Source organism: Pleurodeles waltl, chromosome 7, assembly GCF_031143425.1.
Source record: "Pleurodeles waltl isolate 20211129_DDA chromosome 7, aPleWal1.hap1.20221129, whole genome shotgun sequence".
Taxonomy (NCBI): domain Eukaryota; kingdom Metazoa; phylum Chordata; class Amphibia; order Caudata; family Salamandridae; genus Pleurodeles; species Pleurodeles waltl.
The window spans coordinates 406607774-406633062 of record NC_090446.1 but is presented as its reverse complement, the minus strand read 5'-3'; the positions used below and the strand labels follow the sequence as shown (position 1 = coordinate 406633062).

The window sequence follows — 25289 nt, the reverse complement described above, 5'->3', positions numbered from 1 at the left end:
AGACTGGAAAACGGGAGCAGCACCATCTTTAAAAAAAAAAAAAAAAAAAAATGAAGACTGGGAGTGGACTGGTGTGCAGTGTGAGAGACTGGTATGAGGCCAGGGGATGCCCAAGTAAACATGACAAAATATGGGGGAAGTGGGAGGCCTTGACAGGAGACTGTGAAGCACAGCCCTGCACCTGGCGAGGGCACCTGTTCCGGAGATGTGGCCGGAGCATCCCTCTATCAGGTTTTTCCTCCACTGCCTGTACCCCTCAGTATGAGCCTGAGATCAAAGTATTCTCTACCACTTTGAGGCGCAGACAATACGCATTGAGTTCTGTGTGGGACCGGATTGATTGTGCTCGAGCATTAAATGTGTTAATCGTGTTAATTGTTTTTATTAATTTGTGTATGCTGTACTCCTATTTGCTCATTTTTCCCAAAACAATAAAAATTACTTTCTAAATAAAAATATTTAAAAAAAGGTACCATTCTGAACCCAAGCACTTAATTGTTCTTCTGTTAGATTTGAAAATGTTTGCCAATTGTGAAATTTAGCAGGTGAGGGTATATGGGCGCATTTAATTATTTTATTTTTGCTAACCCCAAACAGGATATTTGCTGGATGGTGTCACTTAAAAATATCATTTGTGAAGGAATAAAGCATACTCTGAACAAAGCTTCCCTACCCTGGAATTCTCAATCTTTTGTTCCCCTTAGACTTTTCAATTCAGCTGTTTCTTCAATATTCATAGCCCTCCACAAAAAGATGGGAAACAAAGGAATCTGAGGAGATTAATTTTCTGTCGGTTAGCAATAATGTCCTCGTTTTGGAACGCAGCAATTTGAAATAGTTGGACGCAGCATTGCTGGTATCACACCCCTTAAAATACGCAAGCATATCTACATATGTTTTGGGACTCCCCAAAGTTGGTGTTAAACAATATTCCTGCTGTGTGTAATTATAAACTAATCTTGAAGCACTGGTTCCGTGCAGAAAGGAATGTCCATATCTTTGATAACAAAACATTTCCTTATAATTCGCTGTGTTAATATACACATCTTCACTTTCAAATGCAGTGTAATATTCCTGCTCAGATAGCATAGAATCAACTGTTTTAACATCCCAGTCATCGGAAATAATAACAGGTGTAATAACATCACTCATTGAAACTTTAAACACATACGGAATTTGAATGACCTCAGTAGTTCCTGTTGGCTGTATTGCAAATGGGCTAAAAATGCTGTGTACCAGGGTATTTTTACGATGGCACATCTTTGGCTACAATTAACGTAAGCACTGAGGACTGATGGTATGTGGGAGTGTCATGGGGAAATCACTAACATTCTCTTACATCAAACCCTAAAATACCATTTGAAGCAGGCTATGGACCCACAACAAACCAGTATACAGAAGGCTAGTGAAACTAAAGCAATATCTGGGTGTTCCCAGACAGGAGATGCACAGTATTTGCTCTTTTGTCCTGTTTAATGACTTGCAGAGTGCAAACGTTTAACATATCATGTGTATTTGTAAAGCATACTATCCCGTATTAAGGTATCCTGGATCTGAACAGGTGTTTGTCTAGACCTGCCTTAAAAAGCCAAGTGTTCATCTTTTTGTGGCGCTCAAGGAGAGGCGGTGTCTCTGTGGAGTGTGAGGTTGTTCCACTGTATATGAGCAGTGTAAGAGTACATCAGTCTTTCTGATATTGTTTCCTGTATGCATGGGATTTGTGTGAGTAGGAGTCCTGTGGGGGTGTCTGGGTGGTTTGTGGAAAAAGATGTGACTGTTCAAATCGGTGGGACTTAAGTTGTACAGTGCCTTGTATATATGTCCGGTGTTTGAATTGAGCACGTTTGAGAATCAGAACCTTTGTAGTTCCCCAAGGTGTGGTGTAATGTAAGTTGTGTGTGTAATTTTGAGTATGTGTCAGCCTGCAGAGTGGATGTTTTGCAGTCTTCTAGTGAGTTGATTGGTGATCCTGGAGTAGAGGGTGTTGCCATAGTCCAACTTGTTTGGGATTAAGGCGTGAGTGATCGCATTTCTGGTGCTGCTTGAAAGCCATCTTCCTCAGCATCATCAGGTTGTGGTAGCAGGATGCATTAACGGCGCTGAAGTTTACGTTCATGTCCAGTTTACTTTTGATTATTCCAATGTTCCTGGTGTGGGTCCTGGGTGCTGGTGTGGATCAGTTCAGCTGGCCACTGATTGAAGTGCCATGGTGAGGTGTTCTTGCAGAAGATCACTGCTTCTGTCTTGCCAGCTTTGAGCTTGAGACAGTTTGTTTTCATCTAGTTAGCAGCTTCAGTCATGCAGGCAGTAAGTCTTTTTTGGGGGTTGTGGTGGTGGGGGGTCTAGTGTCTATCTCCAATAGGGAGAGTGTTGCATAGGAGAAGGATGTTGGTATTGTGTACGCAGATGACACTGGCCACGTTGACCCGATGGATCATAAATGCATTGAGAGGATGGAGCCAAGCGTTGAGCCTTGAGTTGAGGCACTCCACAGAACAGTATGTGGGCTTCCAGAGGCCAGGCTGGCAGCTCAATCTAGACTGTGGCATCTACAAGGTGGTGGTTGCTGAGATTTTCAGTGAGGTGTAGATTGATTAGTTTTTCTAATACCTTCGCCAGGTATGGTAGGAGGTTGATGGGTCTGTAGTTGCAAATAGTGGCTTGGTCAGCAGATGTTTTTTTGGAGCAGGGGCGTGACAATGGCGTGTTTCTAGAAGTCTGTGAATGTGGCGGAGTCCATGGAGGCATTGAGGATAGGTGGTTGTGGTTTGCTGATTGTTAGGAGTCTATTGAGAGTGTGGTGGAAGCAATAGTTGGATGGAGCTCTCGGGTGGATGGTCTTCATTGTAGCAGCAATTTTGACAAAGGTTTCAGAAGACCAGGAGGTCAGGGTTCCTTCATCTGCCATGATGGGAAGTGGAGTTGTAACAATGACTAGGTCCGGCTGAGGGTTGAAGTTGCTGTATATGGAGGTGATTTTGTTAAACAGCATAATTTGTATAGCTCATTGCAAATGTTTCTCCCCACCAGCACACACAAGCTGTGAGGCAGTGTGCATGTGCTGAGTGAGGGGTCCCCAGGGTGGCATAAGACATGCTGCAGCCCTTCGAGACCTTCTTCCTCACATGGAGAAGGCACAAAGAGGGTGTAGCCACCCTCCAGGACAGTAGTCATTGGCTACTGCCCTCCCAGACTTACATTTAAACACACCCCTAAATCTAGTATTTATTGGCACCCCAGAACCCATGAAATCAGATTCCTGCAACCTGAACTACAAAGGAGGACTGCTGACCTACAAGCCTGCAGAGACGACGGACGACAGCTGCTTTGGCCCCAGCGCTACCAGCCTGTCTCCAGAGTCGAAAACCTGCAACCAGAGACGCATCCAACAGGGACCAGCGACCTCTGAAGTCTCAGAGGACTACCCTGACCCCCAGGACTAACTCCTGTGAGCAGCGGCCCTGCTCAAAAACAGCTACATCTATGCAACAAAGAAGCAACTTCCAAAGAACTCACTCTTCCCGCCGCCCTTTAACACGCAGTAGCAGGATTTGTGGGTGTTGGAGTTCCCAAAAACACTCTTTAAAAAATGCATTACGGCTAGAGTGAGGAACTGGATTCCTGTATGCCTTTTCTCCTGCCTCTCCTGCACAGAGTTCTGAAGATCAGGTCTTGCTTGACATTGCAGCTGTTGCTTGCCTTATGTGATCAACAGAGGCAAGCTTTAAGGAACTGAGCGGGGATTTGGTTCTGCCCACATGCTGATCTTTCGCTCTACAGGATTTGATTGGGTAGAAGTTGTGTGATTCTGCTAAGAGTGCATGATTACAGGTAAGTTAGGTTTACATGATGATTATATACATATGTATGTGTGTGTATATCATAGTTATATTTACAAAAATAAATATATTTTATGCCTTTAACTGTCGCTAACAACAATCTTAATAAACTGGGATAAAAACGCTGGCAGAGGATACATTGAAATGCTAATCTACCAATAAAATTTACAAATCATTATCAACAATTACATATTTACCTAACTAGTTCAGTCAGGCGATAAAGTGCAGAAGGGACAGAGGTACGTCAATCTCGAATTGATCAACTCAAATCATGCAACAAAGTGCCCAAGATCAAGTGCAAGGATGACACTGGTAATGCAACTTGTGCAATAAAGTGCATAAGATCAGACATCTCATGTTAGAAAGTTCATAATTGTGTATGTATGTTCTTTGCAGCAAAGGTTTTGGCCACAAGTGCCCTCTGGACATTTAATTTGAGCGTAGTACCATGTTCAGGCAAGAGTTGTTTTTTTTTTTTTTTTTTTTTTTTTTTTTTTTAAGGTAGTGTGGGCCACTCATAATAACTGCACTTTTTGCATTGGATGGTGCTTGCAGGCGCATCTGCTGTTTTTGTTCCAAAAAGAGTGGGCATGTGATGTAATACGCCAGGGTTTATCTACACTTTTCTGAGTGCATTGGGCCCCAAAATTATCAAAAGTTCATGCAGAGCAGCAAGACAACTGTATTATGCGTCAAAGGGAGATATAAAAAATGCAACTTTTTTAAAAATCATAATATGGTGCTTTTCTGCTTTCTCCCTGCGCTGGCTGCTGCTTGGGACTAAGTGCCTGATCCCATGTTTAGCAAATGGAATACTCTGTAATAAATGTGACAAATCAAATGTATATGCCATTTGATGTACTACAGCATGTTTTATATTCTGTTCACTGTCTACTGTAATACAGTGTACGGGATATCCGTTAATTGCCACGTGTGACAGAGTATCCCATTTAACAGAGATATGGACTTTTCCTGCTTTCCTTTGACCTTCTGAAGATTCATTGCCCATTCCTGGCTGTACACCTCTCATTACGGTTTTTTTCACTGCAAGGGTTACTTGGTGTTTATGCGATTTTCAGGTATTATGTAATAAGTATCTGGAATACGTTGTCAACAAGTCAATGAAATGTGACATAATTTGGTAATCCATAAATGTTTGCCATGATCTCACCAAAGTCCATCTTAAAATATTTTATTTTTAAAAAAGTGGCATGTAAGCGTGTTTGCTCTGTATCTTTTTTTTTACTTTAATACTTTCAATTAACCATTTTTTCGGAGCAACTGAAATAGGTATTTATGGGCCGCCACCATTCTATAAAAGGCACCTTGTTTGTGTATGGTTTGCTTTGGACTTGTGAGGAATGCACAAGATACAGTCTAGTTGTTTTACGGGCACCGGTAGTCAGTCGTCTGTTTGTGAACACTATTCCTGTGGGGGTATGGCCGCCGGATGTCTTCAATGCAGAACCTCACATATGGTGTAAGGCGGTTGTTTTTCATTCATGAGTTTGAGTGTGGAGGTGGAACTAGTGTCTGCTCGTTAGGTTTGGCATCATATTTTCATGTTGATGCTCATATGGCAGCTTTGCTCATCTACTCGTTGTTCAGCGTTTACTTTGTCACTAGCGGGTTAATTTTGCCATGTGGCTTTCATTTGGTATTGACCATTAATCTACCTTTAGTTAGGTTTTGACGGCTGTTGATGCTGTTAGATTACTGATCTACAGTGAGCAAATAAGTTCCTTTGTTCTTGTTGGCTTTTACACGTTTGGTCTGAGTCACATATGGTGGGTTGTTTTGAGCATTGGCATACTTTCTTTTAATCACGTAGTTGCATGTGGGATTTCACATAAAGGTCAGTCGGTTTGTTGTGGCACTGCTGGCCCTTAGGTATTAATGGTAGTCTCATAGTGGTCTGGAATCAATACAAGGCTGGACATTGGATGTATGTGGTTGGGTCTGGGTAATTTGATGTCTCTTGGTTGGATGACATTGTGATGAATATCTTTGTCCCCTGTTTTTTTTTCTAGTTTTTGTTTCTGTTTCTCTTATTTGACTTGTTTTGCTGTGTAGCAATACCCATGAAGAAAGGACATTCTGTCCCGAAATGCATTTGGTATCTCCGGACATCATGAATGCTGCTCTTTTGATGAAATTTCAATTTTTGTGTACAATCAAGCATTTGTTATGTTTTATTGTTGATAAAACAGCACCTGTATACATTTGTGTATCATGCAAAGTTCTTGGCCATTGTATTGTTATGAATATGCTTTTGGTCATTACCTGCTTGAAGTATTTATACATTTTGTTAAATAATTTTTCATTTGTGTTGTGCACATTGGGTCCTGACCATGTTTGTGGTCTGGTATACAGTTCAGAGTATCCCATCTGCCAGACTCTTATCAGCCTCCAAGTTTGGACTCTGGGTAGAATTGAAGGAGTTGGGGAAGAGCAGGGCCACTGGAATTAATAATACTAAATTGATAATTTAACATCCCGCTACAGCTGCTCCACAAACATGCTGCAGAATAGCAGATTTGCAAGCAGGGCTCAAATTAATGTTGCTCAAATAGTTCAGTATTAATTGTGCAACATATATACACCTTACTCATTAATGGCAGCAAGTACATTTTTCAACACGCATTTACCAATAACTCTATCTGACCACTCTCAGGTGATATTGCATATCGACTTGCACAGTGACTGGTCGAGAATGCCATTTTGGCTCCTCCAGCCAAAAAACCTGTTAGATTCTGCCTTTAAGGAAGAGATTTGTACCCCATTAGGGATTATGTTGCACTAAGTAAAGGTTCAGTGGTTTCAGTTGCTTTGTTCTAGGAAGCACTGAAAGTTGTCCTGCGGGGTGAATGTATAGCTAAAGACCATGATATTCTTAAATCCATTAGAGGCAGACTTGCTAAGATAGAACAAGACTTTTGTGCTTTGGAGCTCTGATATGAGTAAACTAAGGACAATAGCCTGTTGGGTCCCATGCATTCACTCCTATTGGAGTTTCAAGATGAGGCCGATAGGGAAGTGAAGTTCCTAGGGGAAACATTCTCAAGCTCCTAGATATATAGATGGGGGACAGGTCAGGTACACCCTAGCTATGTTGCTTAGTTCCAAATGGGCTGCTAACCATGTGTATAGTCTTGACAAGGCTGGAGGGCAACCAGTGTATGATCCGGTGGATATTATGCAGGAGTTCTTAACTTTTTGTCAAAGTTTGCACACATCGCAGCTGTTGGGGGCTCCTGAAGATACAGAATTATTAGGCAAATGAGTATTTTGACCACATCATCCTCTTTATGCATGTTGTCTTACTCCAAGCTGTATAGGCTCGAAAGCCTACTACCAATTAAGCATATTAGGTGATGTGCATCTCTGTAATGAGAAGGGGTGTGGTCTAATGACATCAACACCCTATATCAGGTGTGCATAATTATTAGGCAACTTCCTTTCCTTTGGCAAAATGGGTCAAAAGAAGGACTTGACAGGCTCAGAAAAGTCAAAAATAGTGAGATATCTTGCAGAGGGATGCAGCACTCTTAAAATTGCAAAGCTTCTGAAGCGTGATCATCGAACAATCAAGCGTTTCATTCAAAATAGTCAACAGGGTCGCAAGAAGCGTGTGGAAAAACCAAGGCGCAAAATAACTGCCCATGAACTGAGAAAAGTCAAGCGTGCAGCTGCCACGATGCCACTGGCCACCAGTTTGGCCATATTTCAGAGCTGCAACATCACTGGAGTACCCAAAAGCACAAGGTGTGCAATACTCAGAGACATGGCCAAGGTAAGAAAGGCTGAAAGACGACCACCACTGAACAAGACACACAAGCTGAAACGTCAAGACTGGGCCAAGAAATATCTCAAGACTGATTTTTCTAAGGTTTTATGGACTGATGAAATGAGAGTGAGTCTTGATGGGCCAGATGGATGGGCCCGTGGCTGGATTGGTAAAGGGCAGAGAGCTCCAGTCCGACTCAGACGCCAGCAAGGTGGAGGTGGAGTACTGGTTTGGGCTGGTATCATCAAAGATGAGCTTGTGGGGCCTTTTCGGGTTGAGGATGGAGTCAAGCTCAACTCCCAGTCCTCCTGCCAGTTCCTGGAAGACACCTTCTTCAAGCAGTGGTACAGGAAGAAGTCTGCATCCTTCAAGAAAAACATGATTTTCATGCAGGACAATGCTCCATCACACGCGTCCAAGTACTCCACAGCATGGCTGGCAAGAAAGGGTATAAAAGAAGGAAATCTAATGACATGGCCTCCTTGTTCACCTGATCTGAACCCCATTGAGAACCTGTGGTCCATCATCAAATGTGAGATTTACAAGGAGGGAAAACAGTACACCTCTCTGAACAGTGTCTGGGAGGCTGTGGTTGCTGCTGCACGCAATGTTGATGGTGAACAGATCAAAACACTGACAGAATCCATGGATGGCAGGCTTTTGAGTGTCCTTGCAAAGAAAGGTGGCTATATTGGTCACTGATTTGTTTTTGTTTTGTTTTTGAATGTCAGAAATGTATATTTGTGAATGTTGAGATGTTATATTGGTTTCACTGGTAATAATAAATAATTGAAATGGGTATATATTTTTTTTTGTTAAGTTGCCTAATAATTATGCACAGTAATAGTCACCTGCACACACAGATATCCCCCTAACATAGCTAAAACTAAAAACAAACTAAAAACTACTTCCAAAAATATTCAGCTTTGATATTAATGAGTTTTTTGGGTTCATTGAGAACATGGTTGTTGTTCAATAATAAAATTAATCCTCAAAAATACAACTTGCCTAATAATTCTGCACTCCCTGTATATCAGCCTATTTGGATAGAGCGACTTTGGTGAGGTTGGATAGGGTGGAAATAGAACTCCTCTGTCAACCCTAGCCAAAGCCAAGAATACATTTGTTATTCAACACTTGAACAGAAAAGTGCCAGCAAGTGATTGCCTTTCAGCTGGATTCTAGAAGGCATATGCTGAGGAATTGACACCCCTACTATTGGCTGTCTATGAAGAGCCCTTTCTGACTGGGTGGCTGCCTTTGACAATGCAGAGTCCATTGAAATTACATTTCTCAAGCCGGATAAGCCCTCATCTAAGTATCGACCACTGTCCCTGATTAATGTTGATGGCAAACAATCTTGCTAGTATTCTAGCCAACAGAATACTCCCACTGATGCCGACACTGATTCGTCCCTCCCAGTCCAGCTTTATTCAGGGCTTGTCAGCTGCAGACAATATTCGTTCTTTGCCTTGACACATCAGTTAAAACCAGATATACCTACTGTTGCCACAATGATAGATGCTGCTAAGGCATTCAGTACAGTTGAATGGAATTTTCTACATATGGTATTGTCTGGAATGGGCCTAGGTGGGACATTTGTGAAGTGGGTTCAGATCCTGTACACAGCTGTCTTGGCCTGGCTATGTGGGGGTAGCAGGCATGCTGTAAACTTTCAAGACTGGCTCAAAGATATGTTATGTGAAGATTGGTCGGAGACATAGGCTGAATTACTACTACTGGCTGCTCAGCCCCATGATTTCTGGGACTTTTTACTCTATTTGTCAAAGTTCAATTCTGATTGACAGCTAGGTTGTTTCTGTACTGCTATGGTATCATTGGGTACAATACAATGTATTGATTTGCTTTCCTAGGCTGTACATATTTGATTGCATATTGTTCATAAACGATGTGTTGTGACATTTTGAAGTATCGTGTCCTCCTCTGAACCTGTACCCTCCCCCTTGAACTTTCCAGAGATCTGTGTGTGTGCTGTACGACTACTCTTGCCATATCACCATTTTCAGTTGTCTTACGATATGTTGCACTGTTGATTGTATCAACCTCGTTTCATAACGTTTTGAATAAATAAAGATTTTTTTAAAATTATTTTTATAGTTACTGGTTTGTCCTATGCTTTGTAACTGTTGACCACTAATTGGGTCTGCCAATTATGCACACACATCTGCCTTATCGATCTCTGATTACCAAGAACAACTTCATTACAAAGTTCTTAACCAGTTCACTTCTTACATGAATAGATTGTAATGTCTGTGTTTTTATTTTTTTTCTCCCAATCGTCCCAAACCTTATTGCAGTGTATGCCATGTGGCCTTCTTAATGTTGAGGATGGTATTATGCATGCCTAAACCAAGCATGCCTTAACAATGCGGTCTCAACAACAACCGTGTCTTTACCATGCATGCCTTTACAACAATTTATTTTTGTAAAAGCATGTTTGGTAAAGGAACATGCATGGTAAATTCTCCCCCGCCCCCTTACACTGGATACCATACTCCAACTGCTTCAGTCCTTAAAACATCCTCTTCTGCCCCCTGACCTGAACACTAACCCCCACCCGCGCTGAGTCCTGAAGTAACCCACCCTGTCCTGAAAGCTACCCCTTCCCCCGAATCCTAAAACCGACCCACCCTGTCCTAAAAACTTCCCCACCCTAAAACCGACCTCTCCGCGTCCTAAAAACTACCCTGACCCTCTTCCGTACCCCCCTGTCCATCCCGCCTTCTCTGAGGCCTAATACCTGGTCAACTGTCCTGAAAACTACCTGACCCTAAAAACAATCTTGTCCTAAAAACTACCCTGACAGACCCCCCCCCCCCCCCACCCAGAACCCTACTAATAAAGACACTGCCCTGCCCTAAAAAACTGCCCCCACAGCCAGGACTGAGGCCTAAAACCCGGTCAATTGTGCGAAAAACTACCGCAACCCCCTCGCCCTGAACCCAAAACCAGACTCCACCCTGCTCTTAAACTATCCCTACCCTGTCCTAAAAACTACCCTGAACCCCCCCGCCCTTTCCTAAAAACTAAACCCCCCTTCCCTGAGGCCTAAAACCAGGTCAACTGTCCCAAAATGTACCTCAACACCCATCCTGAACCCTAAAACTGACCCTGCTCTATCCTAAAAACTACCCCCACCTTCCCTGAGGGCTAAAACCCAGTCAACTGTCATAAAAACTAACCTGACCACCCCCCCCCGCCCTCAACCCTAAAAGTGACCCTGCCTGTCCTAAAAACTAGCCTGACACCCCAACCCAAAAACTGACCCCGTCCTGTCCTAAAGACTACCCGGGCCCTCCTACAGCACTGAACCCTAAAACCAACCCCACCCTGTTGTAAAAAAAAAAAAAAAAACACTACCCTGAACTGACCACCCAAACAAACCCCCCATCGTTCAACTGTCCTAAAAGCTATGCCGACACCCCCCCAGTCTAAAACCCCCTCCACTCTAAAACCAACCCCGCCCAAACTTTAAAAACTACCCTGCCCTAAAAACTACCTCAACCTACCTTCTCAAACCCCAGTCCCCCCAGCCATGGAAACAATATGCGTGGCTAAGGCAGAGTAGTTGTTGAGGTTAGTGCTGAAACTGCCTGCATGGCTCTACCCGCATTAAGGCAGTTTCCCCCTTCTCAATGCTTGTGGTGGTAGTGGGCTAGCACCAACAGGGAAGACATCACAAAGTGAGGGCTCATTTCCCTCTGTTCTGAATCATGGTTGTAAGTTGAACTCCAACTGTAAGATTATTCAGAGGGATCATCCATCACAGGAAACTAGAAAGAAAAAAAACTGTTAGTGGGTAGACCAAGACCACCATGACAGTCTTATTACAAACTGCAACTAGCTATAGGAACTTCTAAGCAATCCGCAGAGCTAGTAAGTATTAAATTTAATTGAAAAAAATAGTTACAAGAACCTCGAGAGAAGGTTACTACATGTTGCATAGATTTGGTAGCAGAACAAGCCCTAATTCACAAAGGTAAAGTTAGTTACACTTTTGGTGTTATTTTACTCTTGCAGTGTAAGTTTACAATTAGTAACCTTTCCGTCAGTAAGTTTACACAAGTAGTCAGTAAGTTTACACAAGTAGTAAGTAACTCTTGTCACTTTGAAAGGAATTGCTATTCCTACTAGTTACTGCTTGTAAAGTTACTGGCAATACAGTTACACTGTAAGAGCAAACTTAAACCAAAAGTGTAACTTTACCTTTGTGAATCAGGCCACAGAGAACAAGGTCTATCCCAGGATAGGCAGCTCTAATGTGCACTAAGAATCTGCATTATGATGATGATGTCCCTTTCATTCCTGGGTGGGAATATTAAGGCTGGCATGGACTATTGTTTCGAAGATCCGTAACCGTGAATTGGTGTTGCCTTCACCACATCCGCCCCACCAAATGTGTGATAAACTTCTGGTATAAATTATTAGGTCACATCTCAACCGATGAGACAATTTGGGGGAATAGGGTTAGGGGTGTATTGAAGGGAAGGGAGAGTAGGTAAAAGGTGAGACAAAGACAAACAACATTCCTCAAGTTGATGAGCGGCACATAATTACATCTGTTGTGGAAGGAATGACACAATCCAGCCAGGGCTGAAAAAATACAAAATAAGGAAGACCCAGGCAATTCTACAAACTGTTACTGTTAAAAGAAAAATTATACTGTATATAAATGTTGAATTGGACGGTACATTTGTATTCTTCTTGAAATGTTTTTCTTGGAGGCAGGGCTGAAACAGTCTAGTAGGCAGGATCTTTATGGAGCTTTTCTGCAGAAGAAAAGGCCTGTGGGGTGAAAAGTGAGTAAATATCAACATTTTAGAGTCCAGGAGAAGATAAGCTTCATGGTGGATGAGGATCAAGGGCAGAGCATAGGCTGGTTCAGTCCTGTGGGATAAACTGAAGTGAGAATAATCCTTAACCACCACTCCCAGACAAGTAACTGAATTTACCTGGCTGATCAATCCCACAAATGTCAGTAATATTTAGCTGTGTGCGCCACACATGTGATGAATCCAGTGACAGTTTCTGGGTTTGACATTAGAGCTAGCACACTACTTGGCATTCTGCACATCAGCACATCTCTCCAGTCCACAGGAGTAGGATCACTTTGAATCATGTTTTCCATTGAAGTAGATGCGCTTTGTTCATAACTTCCTTCTTCAGGCTGTTGGGGTAGTCCCATCCTGATTCAGAGTCTCGACCCAAATGAGATTGACCTGTAGTGTTGATTAACAAAGAGAGCAAAAGAATTTGAGCACAAAAGGAGTGGCCCATGTAAATATTTATAGTGAAAGGTGAAAGCAAGGGTATCATTCAGGTATAATCATCCATTGAGCCCCAAACATTCCAAATGAAGTTTACAATTGTGTTACAACACCACCCTTCTAGCCACCACACAAATCCTCGATCATTCAGTACGTCACTCATTGGTGCAATAGTTCCAAGCGTGGAGCATGTTGTCTATTGTATCTTCTATTTTCCCATAGAAGCAATAAACAATGGCAGTTCTGCATAATTAATTATCTTTACTACCAGCCCTGCTAGTGAATGAAAAAAGGGCAGGGATAGGTGGCATTGTCTTCATGTACCTAAAGCTAGAATGGAGAGGTTTCTTATGTGCACACTGGTCCATTCTACACATGTGAATAATTGGGGCTACATAAGTAAGACACCATAATCTAGATATTCATCTTTAGCCCCCTTTTTTATTTCTTCCCCGCCCCCCGCCCCCCAAAGCAGTTTAACAATAATATTTTGAAAGTTCTGTTGTGGCCTCCTGTACTGTTTTGGGAACGGTGTAATCTTATGGTATGAAATGGTTGATCTCTCCATGTTTTGAGGAACGTCTAGTCCTTCTGACTATGCCAGCTTCACCGAACCAGCACTCAGACACTGTCTACTGGACAAGCCAGATAGTTTATTATCAGCAGGCTGAACTGTGGTCATTGTCACATCTTCCCATACCAATAAACCAATGGGTTTTGAGCCAGGTAGACCTGTTTTGGGTCATCCAGATAGTCTTGGACCATCCTCTGAATGGTCATTGGTGCTGCCACTTGCTCGACCTTTGCCTTCACACTTGACTTGAGCCCTGCCATTTGAAACCACTCCATTTCACAGGTTGAGTCTGATTCTTCTGTTGCTGGTGATGTTGTTGGCTGTGAGACACCAGCACTGCCCTCAGTGGGGGTTGAAGGCTGCACACTAGAACTTCTGCCTGGGCTTCTAACTTTCAGTAGCCCGTGTGTCTTCAGAGTGACTGTTCAGTACAGCTGGCACTGTCCGAAGGACCAGATGTTCCTCAAAATGTGGAAAGGTCGAGCACTTCTAACTTTCAGCGTTAGTTCGTCAAGGTGTTTCGCTTGATTTACATTCCAAGTCTTGTAAAGTGAAACCTCCCCTTCTGAAAAAGGAATGAAAGTGGTCAGTATTTTTTTTTTGTACCGTGGATCAAGTATTGTGGCACTTAAATACTCTTTGTAGGACATAATCTCTTTGCAGCCTTTGATTAAGAGCCAAGCAAAGATTAAACTCTGAACCAACTTGTATGCTTCTTCGTTCACACTGGTGAACCTTTGGGGCACCTTTTTCGGTAGGTCCTGTAAGATTCAATAGCAGGATTGCTTGGCTCATTGAACTCTTACTGTCCTAGTTGCTTACTACATGTGTGAAAAATTCACAAGGAATTAGCATTTGTGTCAGGCATTTGACATACCCTAACTTATCCATCTCCATTGTTGTGCTGCTTTTCCCAGTTGCACCCCCTCTTCTTTGAAGGACATAGTTGGTGATTGGTCTGTACTGCTCAAACAGATGTTGCAACATGTAGTAGGTTGAGTTCCAGTGCGTTGGGACCTCCTGTATGAGGGCTGTAACTGATATGCTATTTGTACACTGAATAGTCCTCAACCTCTTCTGGGCTTTAAATGAATGAAATGAGTACAGGTTTTTGGCAGGTAGCCAGTGAGATGCTGACTGTCTTCTTTATTTGGGAAAGTCCTGCACAATCAGGGTGATGTAAAGCACTAAACACAAGACTCTGAAAAAGCCACCATCTGCCATGTCTGACTATATTACTGCCACTGTCTACGGCAACAAATAGAATTCTGAAACCTCTAGGCTGACGCCATTCAAACACCCTGCAATTAAACCCTACCAAGATGTTTGTGACTGTTTGGGATTTCTCCATGGTGTAGGTTGCTACTTCTGCATGCCACTGAAAACCCTTAAATCTTTCTTCAGCCCTGGCATCTGCAGATAGCTGTTGCCTAAACCACACAAGGGATTCAGTGTGCAATGATACACATGTAGTAATTTGCTTGACAACTGGTCCACATGCCTGTCCTCTGTCGGATAGTGTAAACAGCACTCTTCTGCATAGCTTAGCCAGCTAATTGCAACTCAGAGTGCTGGAACTGCAACTCTGGTAAAATAGGTCTGGCTGTGGCCTTCCATTTCAGGCAGATGGCCGCCACAAATCCTAAAAACTCCCACTCCTTAAAAGAAAAATTAAGGAGGCCCAGCGCTAACGTTTTTGCCATCTTCCAGTAAGTGCCATTGGGAGCTTGTGTTCGTAGGGCCCCTCTTGCCTAAACATGCCTGTAATAGTAGCTTGTTGTTTTTATTTTATTTTATATTCCTTTTTGTGGTACCACTGACACAGGTGATGTCTACAGAAAAAACAAGTTTTTAAACTTGGTGCGAGTCTAGGGGAATAACTGTATATGGTACATGTGTCTGCATTTGAGTCTTGTGGCATTGGAAGGTTGCTGATGCTGGCACACTACAGAAGACAGGCTACTTTGTGTAATGCAGTCATCCTTCTTTCTCATGACCATGTTCTTCTATCACTGTTATCTGAGCTGCTTCCCCTATTTCATCATACCACCTCCATCAGCTATCTTTTATAAAGTGCTCCTCCCACTGGGTTGTGATGTTTTTTTCAGTTGGAACGTTTGGCCTTTAGTACATAGTGTGAGCCTGGCTTACCTTGACCAACCCTGTTATGGCAAATGGGGGATATAGCAATGCTATCTTCCTGCTTTCTAATCATGAAGTCCCAAACGGGACAGATCATTTTTTTTATTTTATTGTTCCTATGCCTGAAGAATTAGAGGTAGGGTGCTGTGTCACTTGCCTTTCTGTAGGGTGTACTTCAACTGTGAAAGTGGTGGATGCAGGTCTAGAAAGGATTCTTACAAATATGCAAAGCCAAATATGGAAGCTGGTGGTGTTGGAACCACACCCATTTGAGCATGTTGAAAAGGAAGGGTCATCTTAGTGTGTTCTGCGCCCCCCCCCCCCCCCCCCCCAAACACCTCCTCCCTAATACTGACATTCGCTGGCTTGATTTAATCACTGTCACTTTTTACAATTACAAAGCTTTCAGGAACTTTCCTTTACCTTTGTCTCTCAGGACTGGTCTCCGATTTAACCAGGGTCTGATTCAGATCATCAGAAAGGATGCTTTGGAGAGCAATGTCTTGTTTAGAAGCAAGCTCTTCCTCCTGTTCTGCTTCTTCAGGAATAACTGTTGGTGGCTGTGGTTCCTTTTGTCCACTTCCCTGCAACGATTTGCTACTTTGTGGATAAGACCAATCTAATTCAGACTCACTGCTCATCACTCAACGCAATGATTGCAGTGGCTGATTTGTTGAGAGACATGCGCTTGGGTTTAGCCTTAGGTTGGGGGTGGTGCTGTTGATGGTGTTGGATAGCTGCTCTCAGCGTTTTACTGTCCAAAGGAGTGTGCAGCAGGTACACCACATTTTCTGAAAAAGGTGGAGGGCGGCATGCCAGTGGTAGCAATATCCTTCTCCTCATTCTTACTGGCCACTTTATTGTGGCAAGAACGCCCTTTTTTGGGGCCATCTTTAGGTTCTCTTAGCTCTGGCAATTTCCATTTAACTCCACAAGCGTCAACAGATGTTGCCACTGTCGGGCTTATATCTGGCAGTACTGTGTGATGTCTTTTTATTCTGCACCTAAAAGCAAGCAAACAAGAAAAACTTATTGAAACATGCCATCTGTAGTTTGAATCTACATTTTGTAAGGTCACATTACAAATAATTAAGTATATCAATTTCAAACCATATGTCTAATACCTACAGATTTAAATGTTTACCCTATGTGCCTCTAAAGCCTATGACTGAGATTCCTGTGGACTAATCTTTAAGATTATTGCTAGTGTGTGTGCCTATAAAACATGTGGCAGGCAGGGGAAAATTGAATAATCCTTAAAATTATTGCTAGTGTGCGCCTATGGCAGGCAGGGGGTGCAGGGAAAAAATTAAATAATTGGAAAAATTATTGGTGTTGTCTTTCCAGGGATTATGAGAAATCAAATGGGAGGCACTGGGGGAAAATGGAAAAAAAAATACTTAAGACAACTGTACATGCATACTACAATTATCCTAAAGCACATTAAACTCATATCAGGCAAAAACAAAATGAACCAAAAAGAAAGACATAAGCCTTTTTTCGACAAAGATCAAATGCTTTAGGCCACTATTTAAATGGGACTGCGTTTTTATCGCCTGATGAGTGTCCTAGATTGTTGGGCAACAATTAGAAATCTGGTGTTTTGGCTTCACAGCTGTATATGGTAGCTAGAGTAACTTATGTATCTGTCAAAGCCAGTTTGTATGATTTTGGAACTACTCTCGCTTGGGAAGAAGGACAATAGGAGGTTACCATTGGAGTTGCCTTGCGGGGCTCTTATCGCAAAAAGCAAGTACTCTTTCCTATTGGAGAAACTCTGCTGCTTGTGAGGCATTATTCTGTGCAGCACTGTAGAGTTCTGGGACAGCTTTAATAAGGTGCGGTGCGGTGCAAGGAGTCATTTGTCATGAAATTGTTTCTTTAGTGCAACTTTTATGTAGAATCAAAATAAAGAAGTATGGTGCCGAGTTTATCTGGGTCTATGACCAGCCTTCTTGAATTTCACTTCAATACTGAACACATGGTGTAAGAATGGCAGGTTCCATATCTCGTCTAGGATACTGATGGATAATGAATCAGAAGATGTGAATGGAGAAGTAATGTTTCCTCAGTTAAGTTGAGGTTAGTGCTGTGATTTGTGGGCTGAAAGGATTGGTTTAACATGTTAATGCAATGAATGGGTTTTGGCACAAGATTTGCTCAGTTTTTGGAAGGTGATGTGGAACTTTGATTTCAACAGGGCGGTCAGCTGGTGGGACCGACAACTCAACTATAAAACTACCGCACGTTTTTCTTTTCTTTCAGACAAGTAAATAATAAAAAAGATTTGAGTGCAGTTATGGTGACCTGTGCACTGCACAATGAAATAGAGAATGTGATTCGAGACTTGTGTGCAGTACTAGTGCAAACATCTGGTTACTAAGTCTGCTTCTCTGCAACTCATTACATTTCTAGGAGGTGTTTGCGAGAAATGTGGTGCTAATTTCTTAGTACCATTAGGTATGTGATTGTCTTGATGAATAATGTGTCAAGATCTGTAGAAATCAACCGTGTTGTGGAACCAAGTACCTTGCTGAACGTCAGATTTGTGGTGTTTTCCTAATATTTTCTAGCTGTGCCCAACATGAGCAATAGTTTGCAGCTCATATCCAGCTTCATGAAAGCTTTAAGGTGAGTGAGCCATGGAACATCACTTAACGACCCACAATAAGTTCTGCAACGCATGGAGTACCTTTTAATCTGAAGAAAGAGGGAAGGACGTGTTGTGTGTCCTGGGTGGATGAGAAAATGAAACCACAAGTTTTAGGTTGTTGGTGACTTGTGGAATATAGGCTGAGAATCTAAAGTGCAAAACGATGGAGGAATTCAATATTAAGTTGACCAATTTGCAAGTGATTAGATACAGATCAAGGAAACCATGCACATGAACAATTGCACTTCTCCAGGCATTTAAAAAATATATATATATATATATATATTTTTTTTATTTATGGAACAATATACTCGAAAGTAGATATTCCACCAAGAGCCTTTCATTATCATATGTGATTAACTAATGTATTATAAAAACAATGCAGGTTTGCGTCTGAGTGCACTTCTTTGGCTTTTAAGGGATATCAAAATGTGGCTGAAGCTTGGAAATTGTGATGGTTTAAAAATCGTGGACTCTAATTTGAGATGTCGGAATCTGTGAATTTCATTGTACCAGATAAATAACACCTGGGGTTCATTATTTACCAGGTGTAATATAAACTAATGTGAATTTCTAGGAAATAGCTTGAGAATTTTAATGTCTGTCGCACCAAAATCCAAATGATACAGTAAATGCTATTCACTTTCCCCATGTTAAATTTCGGCAGACTTGAGCTCCTGAAATTTAACGAAGGTTGAGATATTGAACGTGCGTGGTAATTGCTGGCTGCAGTAAATGCCACCCAACCAGTAACTCTAACCACTGTGCAAAAGCAGGATTCAGAAAACGTAAACCACCCATAATCAGTCCTAGGGGTGTGCGAAATTTGCTTAATTTGTTTTCATGTAAATTTCGTGAAATTGCACCAAATCACTTTTAATTATGCAATATGCAAATCTGTCTTTTGTGCTATATTTTTAGAGCGAAATGCATCCTTACGTAACATGAAAGTATGCGAATTATGGTGGTGTACACAAATCATTTCGCCAGACCTAGAAAGAATCTTTTTGTCTTTTAGTGATCAAACGTAAACTATTCCAAATTACAACTTTTTTTTTTTTTTTTGCACTTGCAGGCTAGAAATTCGGTGCTCATTGAGGGTTACTATAGGCAAGCTTTGGGGAGCACAATTAAATATTGTCTCCCTCAGCTCTTCTCGCTTAGTTTTTTTTTTTCCCCCCCATTTAAAAAAAAAAAAACTTAGCCCACTTGCGTTGTTAATAAGTTGGCCAGATTTTCTTGACTGAGTATGACATTTCTACTTGCGAGGAAATCCTCGTTCTAATAAATTTAATGTAAGAGTATGGAGATTGGTAAAATGAATTATCGCACTGCAAACTGTATTTGGAAGACATGTAGAATAGAGAAATTAGGCCTATTGCTTCATGGCAAAAAACAATGCATTATCTATGTATGCTGCGGTGGAGAGTTGTAACTTATTTGCACACCCTGTCATCCTAGATAATATCAACCAGGACTGTACTACGGTTTTGATAAAGTAAAAATAATTCATTGAAATTGCTGTGCTTTTGATATTTGGATCATTGCAAGCCTTTGTTTGGGGATGATCATCAGGGTAGAAAGCAGTTCTAACATTTCACTGTTTGGACTGTTTTCTTTTCTGTGTTGAATTGTATTTATTTGTATTGTTTGATTAACATTTTGCATTACTTTGATGAATAGAAGGAATTAACGTTTTGTTGCAGGTTTTAGAGGCTCTTCTAAATAAAACTGTACTTACTTATGTATTATTACTTTTAGGAACACAACATCGAGACTGCACATGGAGTTCTGCATGTCACCATGCGTGGAACTCAAAAGGGAAGCAGACCGGTCATTCTCACATACCATGACATCGGCCTCAACCGTAAGTTGCCGTAACTTAGAAGGGCAGGTTGTTTCTATTCCACCTTAAACAGCTCTTAAAAGCATGGCAAGTTTAAATGACATTTCCTGGAATTTTTATTTGAAGTCCGAGCAATAGACATCCTACAATTAATGACAAAGAAGCACTGGTTTAGATTAGACAGCAGCACTGTGTAAGATCTACATGCTTGTACTAGACCCCACTTATACTTTACTACACATTGAAACATGCAACAGCCTTGAGAGGCATGAAAGAATGGTTAATGGTGCCCAGAGATACCTTTCTGTAGATCTGCCATCTCCTCTCCTCAGTCATGTTCAACACGGCCTCTATGGCTCAAGGGCAATTAAGCAGTCTTTAAGAATGTTACAACCACCCTTGGTACCACTGCAAGCTCACTGTGTTGCCAAGTGACCTTTCGGGGTGTAGTGAGGTCAAAACATCAAGGGTTACTCTTGAAAGGTGGTTTGGGGTAGTAATGTATAATTCAGGCAACACACTTATCACTAAAAGGAGTCGCTTAAGATATGGAGGTGCCTAATTCAAATTGATTTATTGGGTCCCTTTTATAGTTGGTGGAATCAAGTGCCATTTGATGGTTTGCCACTACAGATTTAAATTGTATTGAGCTGTGAACATTAAAGCTTACAATGTCGAGAAGTAGTAGTCCGTGCTGGAGAACTTACTGTGTCAATTCATTTTCTTAATTTCACTTTTTTACTCTTCTTCTTTGTCAATGTCACTGTTATTCCTCTACCTCTCTGTAATAATACACACAACTCCAAACCTTGGAAACAAAGTTTAATAAAAAACAGCAATGAAGGTAGGTGATATTGAAGTGCTCCTTCAGTGGCGCTTGTTCACACCAACTGAATCGGCATTCAAAAGGTAACATGTATAACATTCAAAGTATTTGTCATGCATGTACCCCTATTACTACATTACATCTTCCCCTTACACAAAAAAAAAAAAACGTACTCTTACCATAAATAACTGAAGCTGGAACATTATAAAAAAGAAAACTCTCAAATAACTATAAAAAATAAAGCACTATCTAAATCGCCAAAGACATATCACCCTTGTACTCCTGCAAACAGAACCATGGTCCATTCAAGAATGTGAAACCTCGATGCACACAATCACTGTCATTTTTCAGCACAACACTTCACCCTTTATATTTTACTCCACAAAAGGACACAAACTCAGTACATAATTTATCCACACATGCACTGCACAGCACATCATCTCTCATGTAATGTATTCCTCTTTGCATACTTACACCCATTACATGTACTCACCACACATGCACAGTTTTGCTCCCTCCTTGCACGGTACCCTTCCCAGGCACGCATTCAAAAACGAAGAATCACTAATCCTGCGCTATGTAGCACTGCACAGCTACCTGATGTGGGCCAAGGCTGTATTAAGCACAACGCAGTGGAGACTTCAATAAGTGAGTGAGCCTGTAGGCCTCCCTCCAGTAACATTGTGTAAAAAAGGTTGTGTCCTCTTCTACTGATCACTTCACTGTATCCTACCACCACCATGCCCGTACTGCTTAACTCCTGGTAATGGTGGTAGCCTTCCACCGCAATGAGGGTATCGTCGTGGGTGCTACGCTCCTGGTTCAACAGGACCACAATCTGTGAGAACGTCCTTTGTCATGGGGCATAGGCATGACCCATGTTCTCCTTTTACAAAAAAAAAAATCAGTATTAGGGATCCAGACAACAGAACAGTTGGGCACTCAGGGCAGTGATACATGTCTTAGTATGCTGAGGACTTTTCCATCCCAATACTTGGGAAAAGTAAGTTACTTATGTTCTATGATGTTACCATGAACTACAAGAACACTGATCCCTATCACACTAAAAGGGCACTAATCACAACATGTTTCTAGGGGCATAAATAGAATCTTAATAGAAATCAATGTCTGTCCATTTCGTTCACTCCATATCACTATTTTGTGCTGCAAAAAAATATTTTCTTAAAGCAAACATTCCCTTTTGATATATCGAGGTAGTAACATTTTTAGTAGCATGGGTATCATTATTTGCAGTCCATTACATTTTTCCTTTGCTACTTAATCTTGAATAATATCTGAATAATCATTCATTGTGTGAAATCCAACTTAAATTTCTCATAATTTGCATTTCTAAGTAAATCTATTATTATTCTGAACATGTATTTCCAGCCAAATAAATTTAAGTGCGAAAGATGATATGATATACACTAACATTCTATTTCAGGATCAGAGGCTCAGATCATGCGTTTCTCCCAACTTTCTCAGTAGTCCCCACATAATCATATAGCTCAATATGAAGAGACTACATGTCTCATGACATTTTATAACTTGTAGCACCATACACCAATAGCAGAGGTCCATGCTCTTAAAAACAATCAACCAAGGAAAATCACTTACTGTCTCTTTGCTGCTCAGCAGACAGATTTGCATTTTTACTTTGATTGCTTATATTCACTGTTTTTTTTATATAATACTTAGAGAAGTTTTGAGTAGATAGAAAATTGCTTCAGGTTTGGCTTATTAATCTGAAATTATTGTTCATTGCATTTATAGTCTAGAATGGGTTATTTAGTCCAAGGCTGCTTCCTCCACTCTCTAAGGAGACTGGCCGCAACTGACCAAACGACCCGGCTCCTGTCAGAGGTGAGCAGTGGCAGTTAGACCACATGGCTTAACTGCAAAGATTCTGGTGATGAACCAGGTCCCAATAGACCGTAGCGATTGGAAGGCAGTCCCAAATGCCTCAGGATGGACGATACGTACATGCATCTCAAAGGGGTTCAAGGAGCCTCTTGGTATATTTAATTCTGATGATACCTTTCATCTGTGTTCCACAGTTTGGGTCTTGGTAGCAAAGGGTGTCCAGTATGTGGGCCGCTGCTTTCAAAAGCAACCCTAGTAGGGGAAGTGGCTTGCACCCCCAGAATAGATAACAAAATATCCACATCTGTGACAAAATTCATAAAGGGCCAATCCTTGAGGGATCTAAACGGGCCTAGGTTGTTCATGGAAATCCTGTCAGGACAATCTTCAAAAATACTAGACCTGATCGAGGAGGCCAGGGAGACTGGCAGCCTTATTTCACCTGACATCCTTTCCAGATAAGCAGAAAGAACGGTTTGCTTTTTAGGTAACACAAATTAGGCATTGCCCACAGCATGCATACTACGTTTTTGATTAAAATACTCTCAACTCAGAGTTGGCCTCCACAGAAGCAGGAGCTGTGCCAGAAAGGAGCCTCTTTGGGATCCCATTCATTAATGTGCTAAGCAAATGTGTGACGATATTTTCCATCTTTGATAAGGCACAGCAATCTATTCGTAGGATCTTTGGGCAGATGACGTTTTGGGGGCTGATAGAGGCTCAACCAGTCGGCCTTTAATTCTAGCCTCAAGCCCAATGCGAGATGATTATTGCAGTGGCAGGACCAACAGAGATTTGGGGGCTTCTTCTCCAGCTGTGGCAACAGCAGAAGCCATGGCAGCAGAGGAATCTTCCTTCACGCCAGCAACACACCAGGTAGTCACTGGTAAGGAGGATCCTTTCTTCTCTACTAAGAAGTAAAGCAGAGGCTCAAATGACTTCTACAGAAATGGAGAGAAATAACAGGGGGTGCTTCAGCGTTTCAGATCATTTAGGGGTTCTGCATAGAATTCTGTGGGTCTCCATGTCCTAGAACCTGCCCCTGCCCTAGTTCATTTTCACAGGCGGATGTGGGGGATCGTGGACCGAGAAGTTCAGACCCCTGTTGCAAAATGGGCAATAATACTGACTTGACTTCACCTCCAAGGGTTCCTCAGCAAGCTCTTCCTAGTAAAGAAGAAAGTCAAGGGTCAGTAAATATTGAAATTTGAGAGATACCAACAAATGATTGTCATCGCTATTTCAAAATGGAAGGCGTGCATCTTGTCAGGGATATTTTTTTACCAGAAGATTGGTTGGTAAGATTTGACCTGAAGGATGAATACCTAACCATTCTGATTTCACACGACAGAGGCAGTTCCTTCTGTTTGGATGGCGACAAATGTCGGTCTTTCTTCTGTACCGAGTTGCATCACCAAGGTGCTAAGGCCAGCAGTGGAATGGCTAGGTATATGTGGTATTGGGGTGATAGCATATTTGAAAGCTAGATATACTGATGAAACATCGGGAACGCCTGCGGCTGGGGGAGCATTTACAGCTGGCCGTGTCACTTGTACAGAGTTTCGGTTTTATAATCAACAAATAAGTCTGACTTCGAGCCCACTCAGAAATTGAGGTTATTGAATGATTCAGTCCAACAGACACTAAAGTTACCTCTGAAGAAAATGGTCCTGAAATGAAGAGAGGTGAGGAGAACACTGGAGTAAGAAAGGATTTCACGCAAGTGGTTTGCCAGGATTTTATGCCTTCTTGCATCGTCCATTCAGGCAATTTTCCTGTTTTTTACATTAAAGGGAACTGGAAAGGCTAAAGGTGATGCACCTCAGATGTGGGGTTAAAGTATGCTGAGGAAGTGACCATTACACAGGCGGCGTGTTGGTTAGACTACGTGGTAACGTAGATAGGGAGAGCTATTTTTGGCTCAGTGCCAGACCTTGTCGTAGTGTGACACAAGTCGCTCAGGTTGGGGAACTTGTGGTTATGGATATTACCACTGGAGAACCATAGATAAAACTTGAAGAGATGCTGCATATCAAATGCTTAGAGCTCCTATCGGGCTCTTTTGCCGTGTGTTGTCCAACAGAGGACAAAGCAGCATGCTTCATTCCCCTATAGATGGACAATGTGTTGACTGGGACAATACATAAACCCCTTAAGTGGGATGAATTCCAAGGACCTACTGGAATTGGCCCGGGACTTCGGATACCACTGTCTGCAGTACAAAATCTTAAACGGTGATGTACTTACTTGGGAAAGTGATAGCAGATTGAAACAAAATGTGATCCTACTTTCTGATGGATACACCTACCTGTGGATTCCTCACCAAAAGAATTCTCCCCTTGCGCCAGTCTTAGACGGAAATTTCTTCTAGCTCTGCACGTCGACGATGACGTCACAATCGCCCGACTCCACGCGACGCCACATGACGTCATCCAGGCAATAAGAAGCCCTCGTCGACGTGCAGACGTCAG

General features: G+C 41.9%; 1 protein-coding gene across 3 annotated transcripts in view; it reads left to right on the top strand.

Annotated features, from left to right (window-relative positions):
• NDRG3 (NDRG family member 3) overlaps window positions 1-25289 on the top strand; it is an 836729-nt gene that overhangs the window by 33340 nt on the left and 778100 nt on the right. For all 3 annotated transcript variants that reach the window (XM_069243888.1, XM_069243886.1, XM_069243887.1), the window contains one exon: window positions 20045-20150. In XM_069243888.1, the coding sequence (XP_069099989.1) occupies window positions 20045-20150 (106 nt within the window). The remainder of the gene's footprint in view (window positions 1-20044; window positions 20151-25289) is intronic.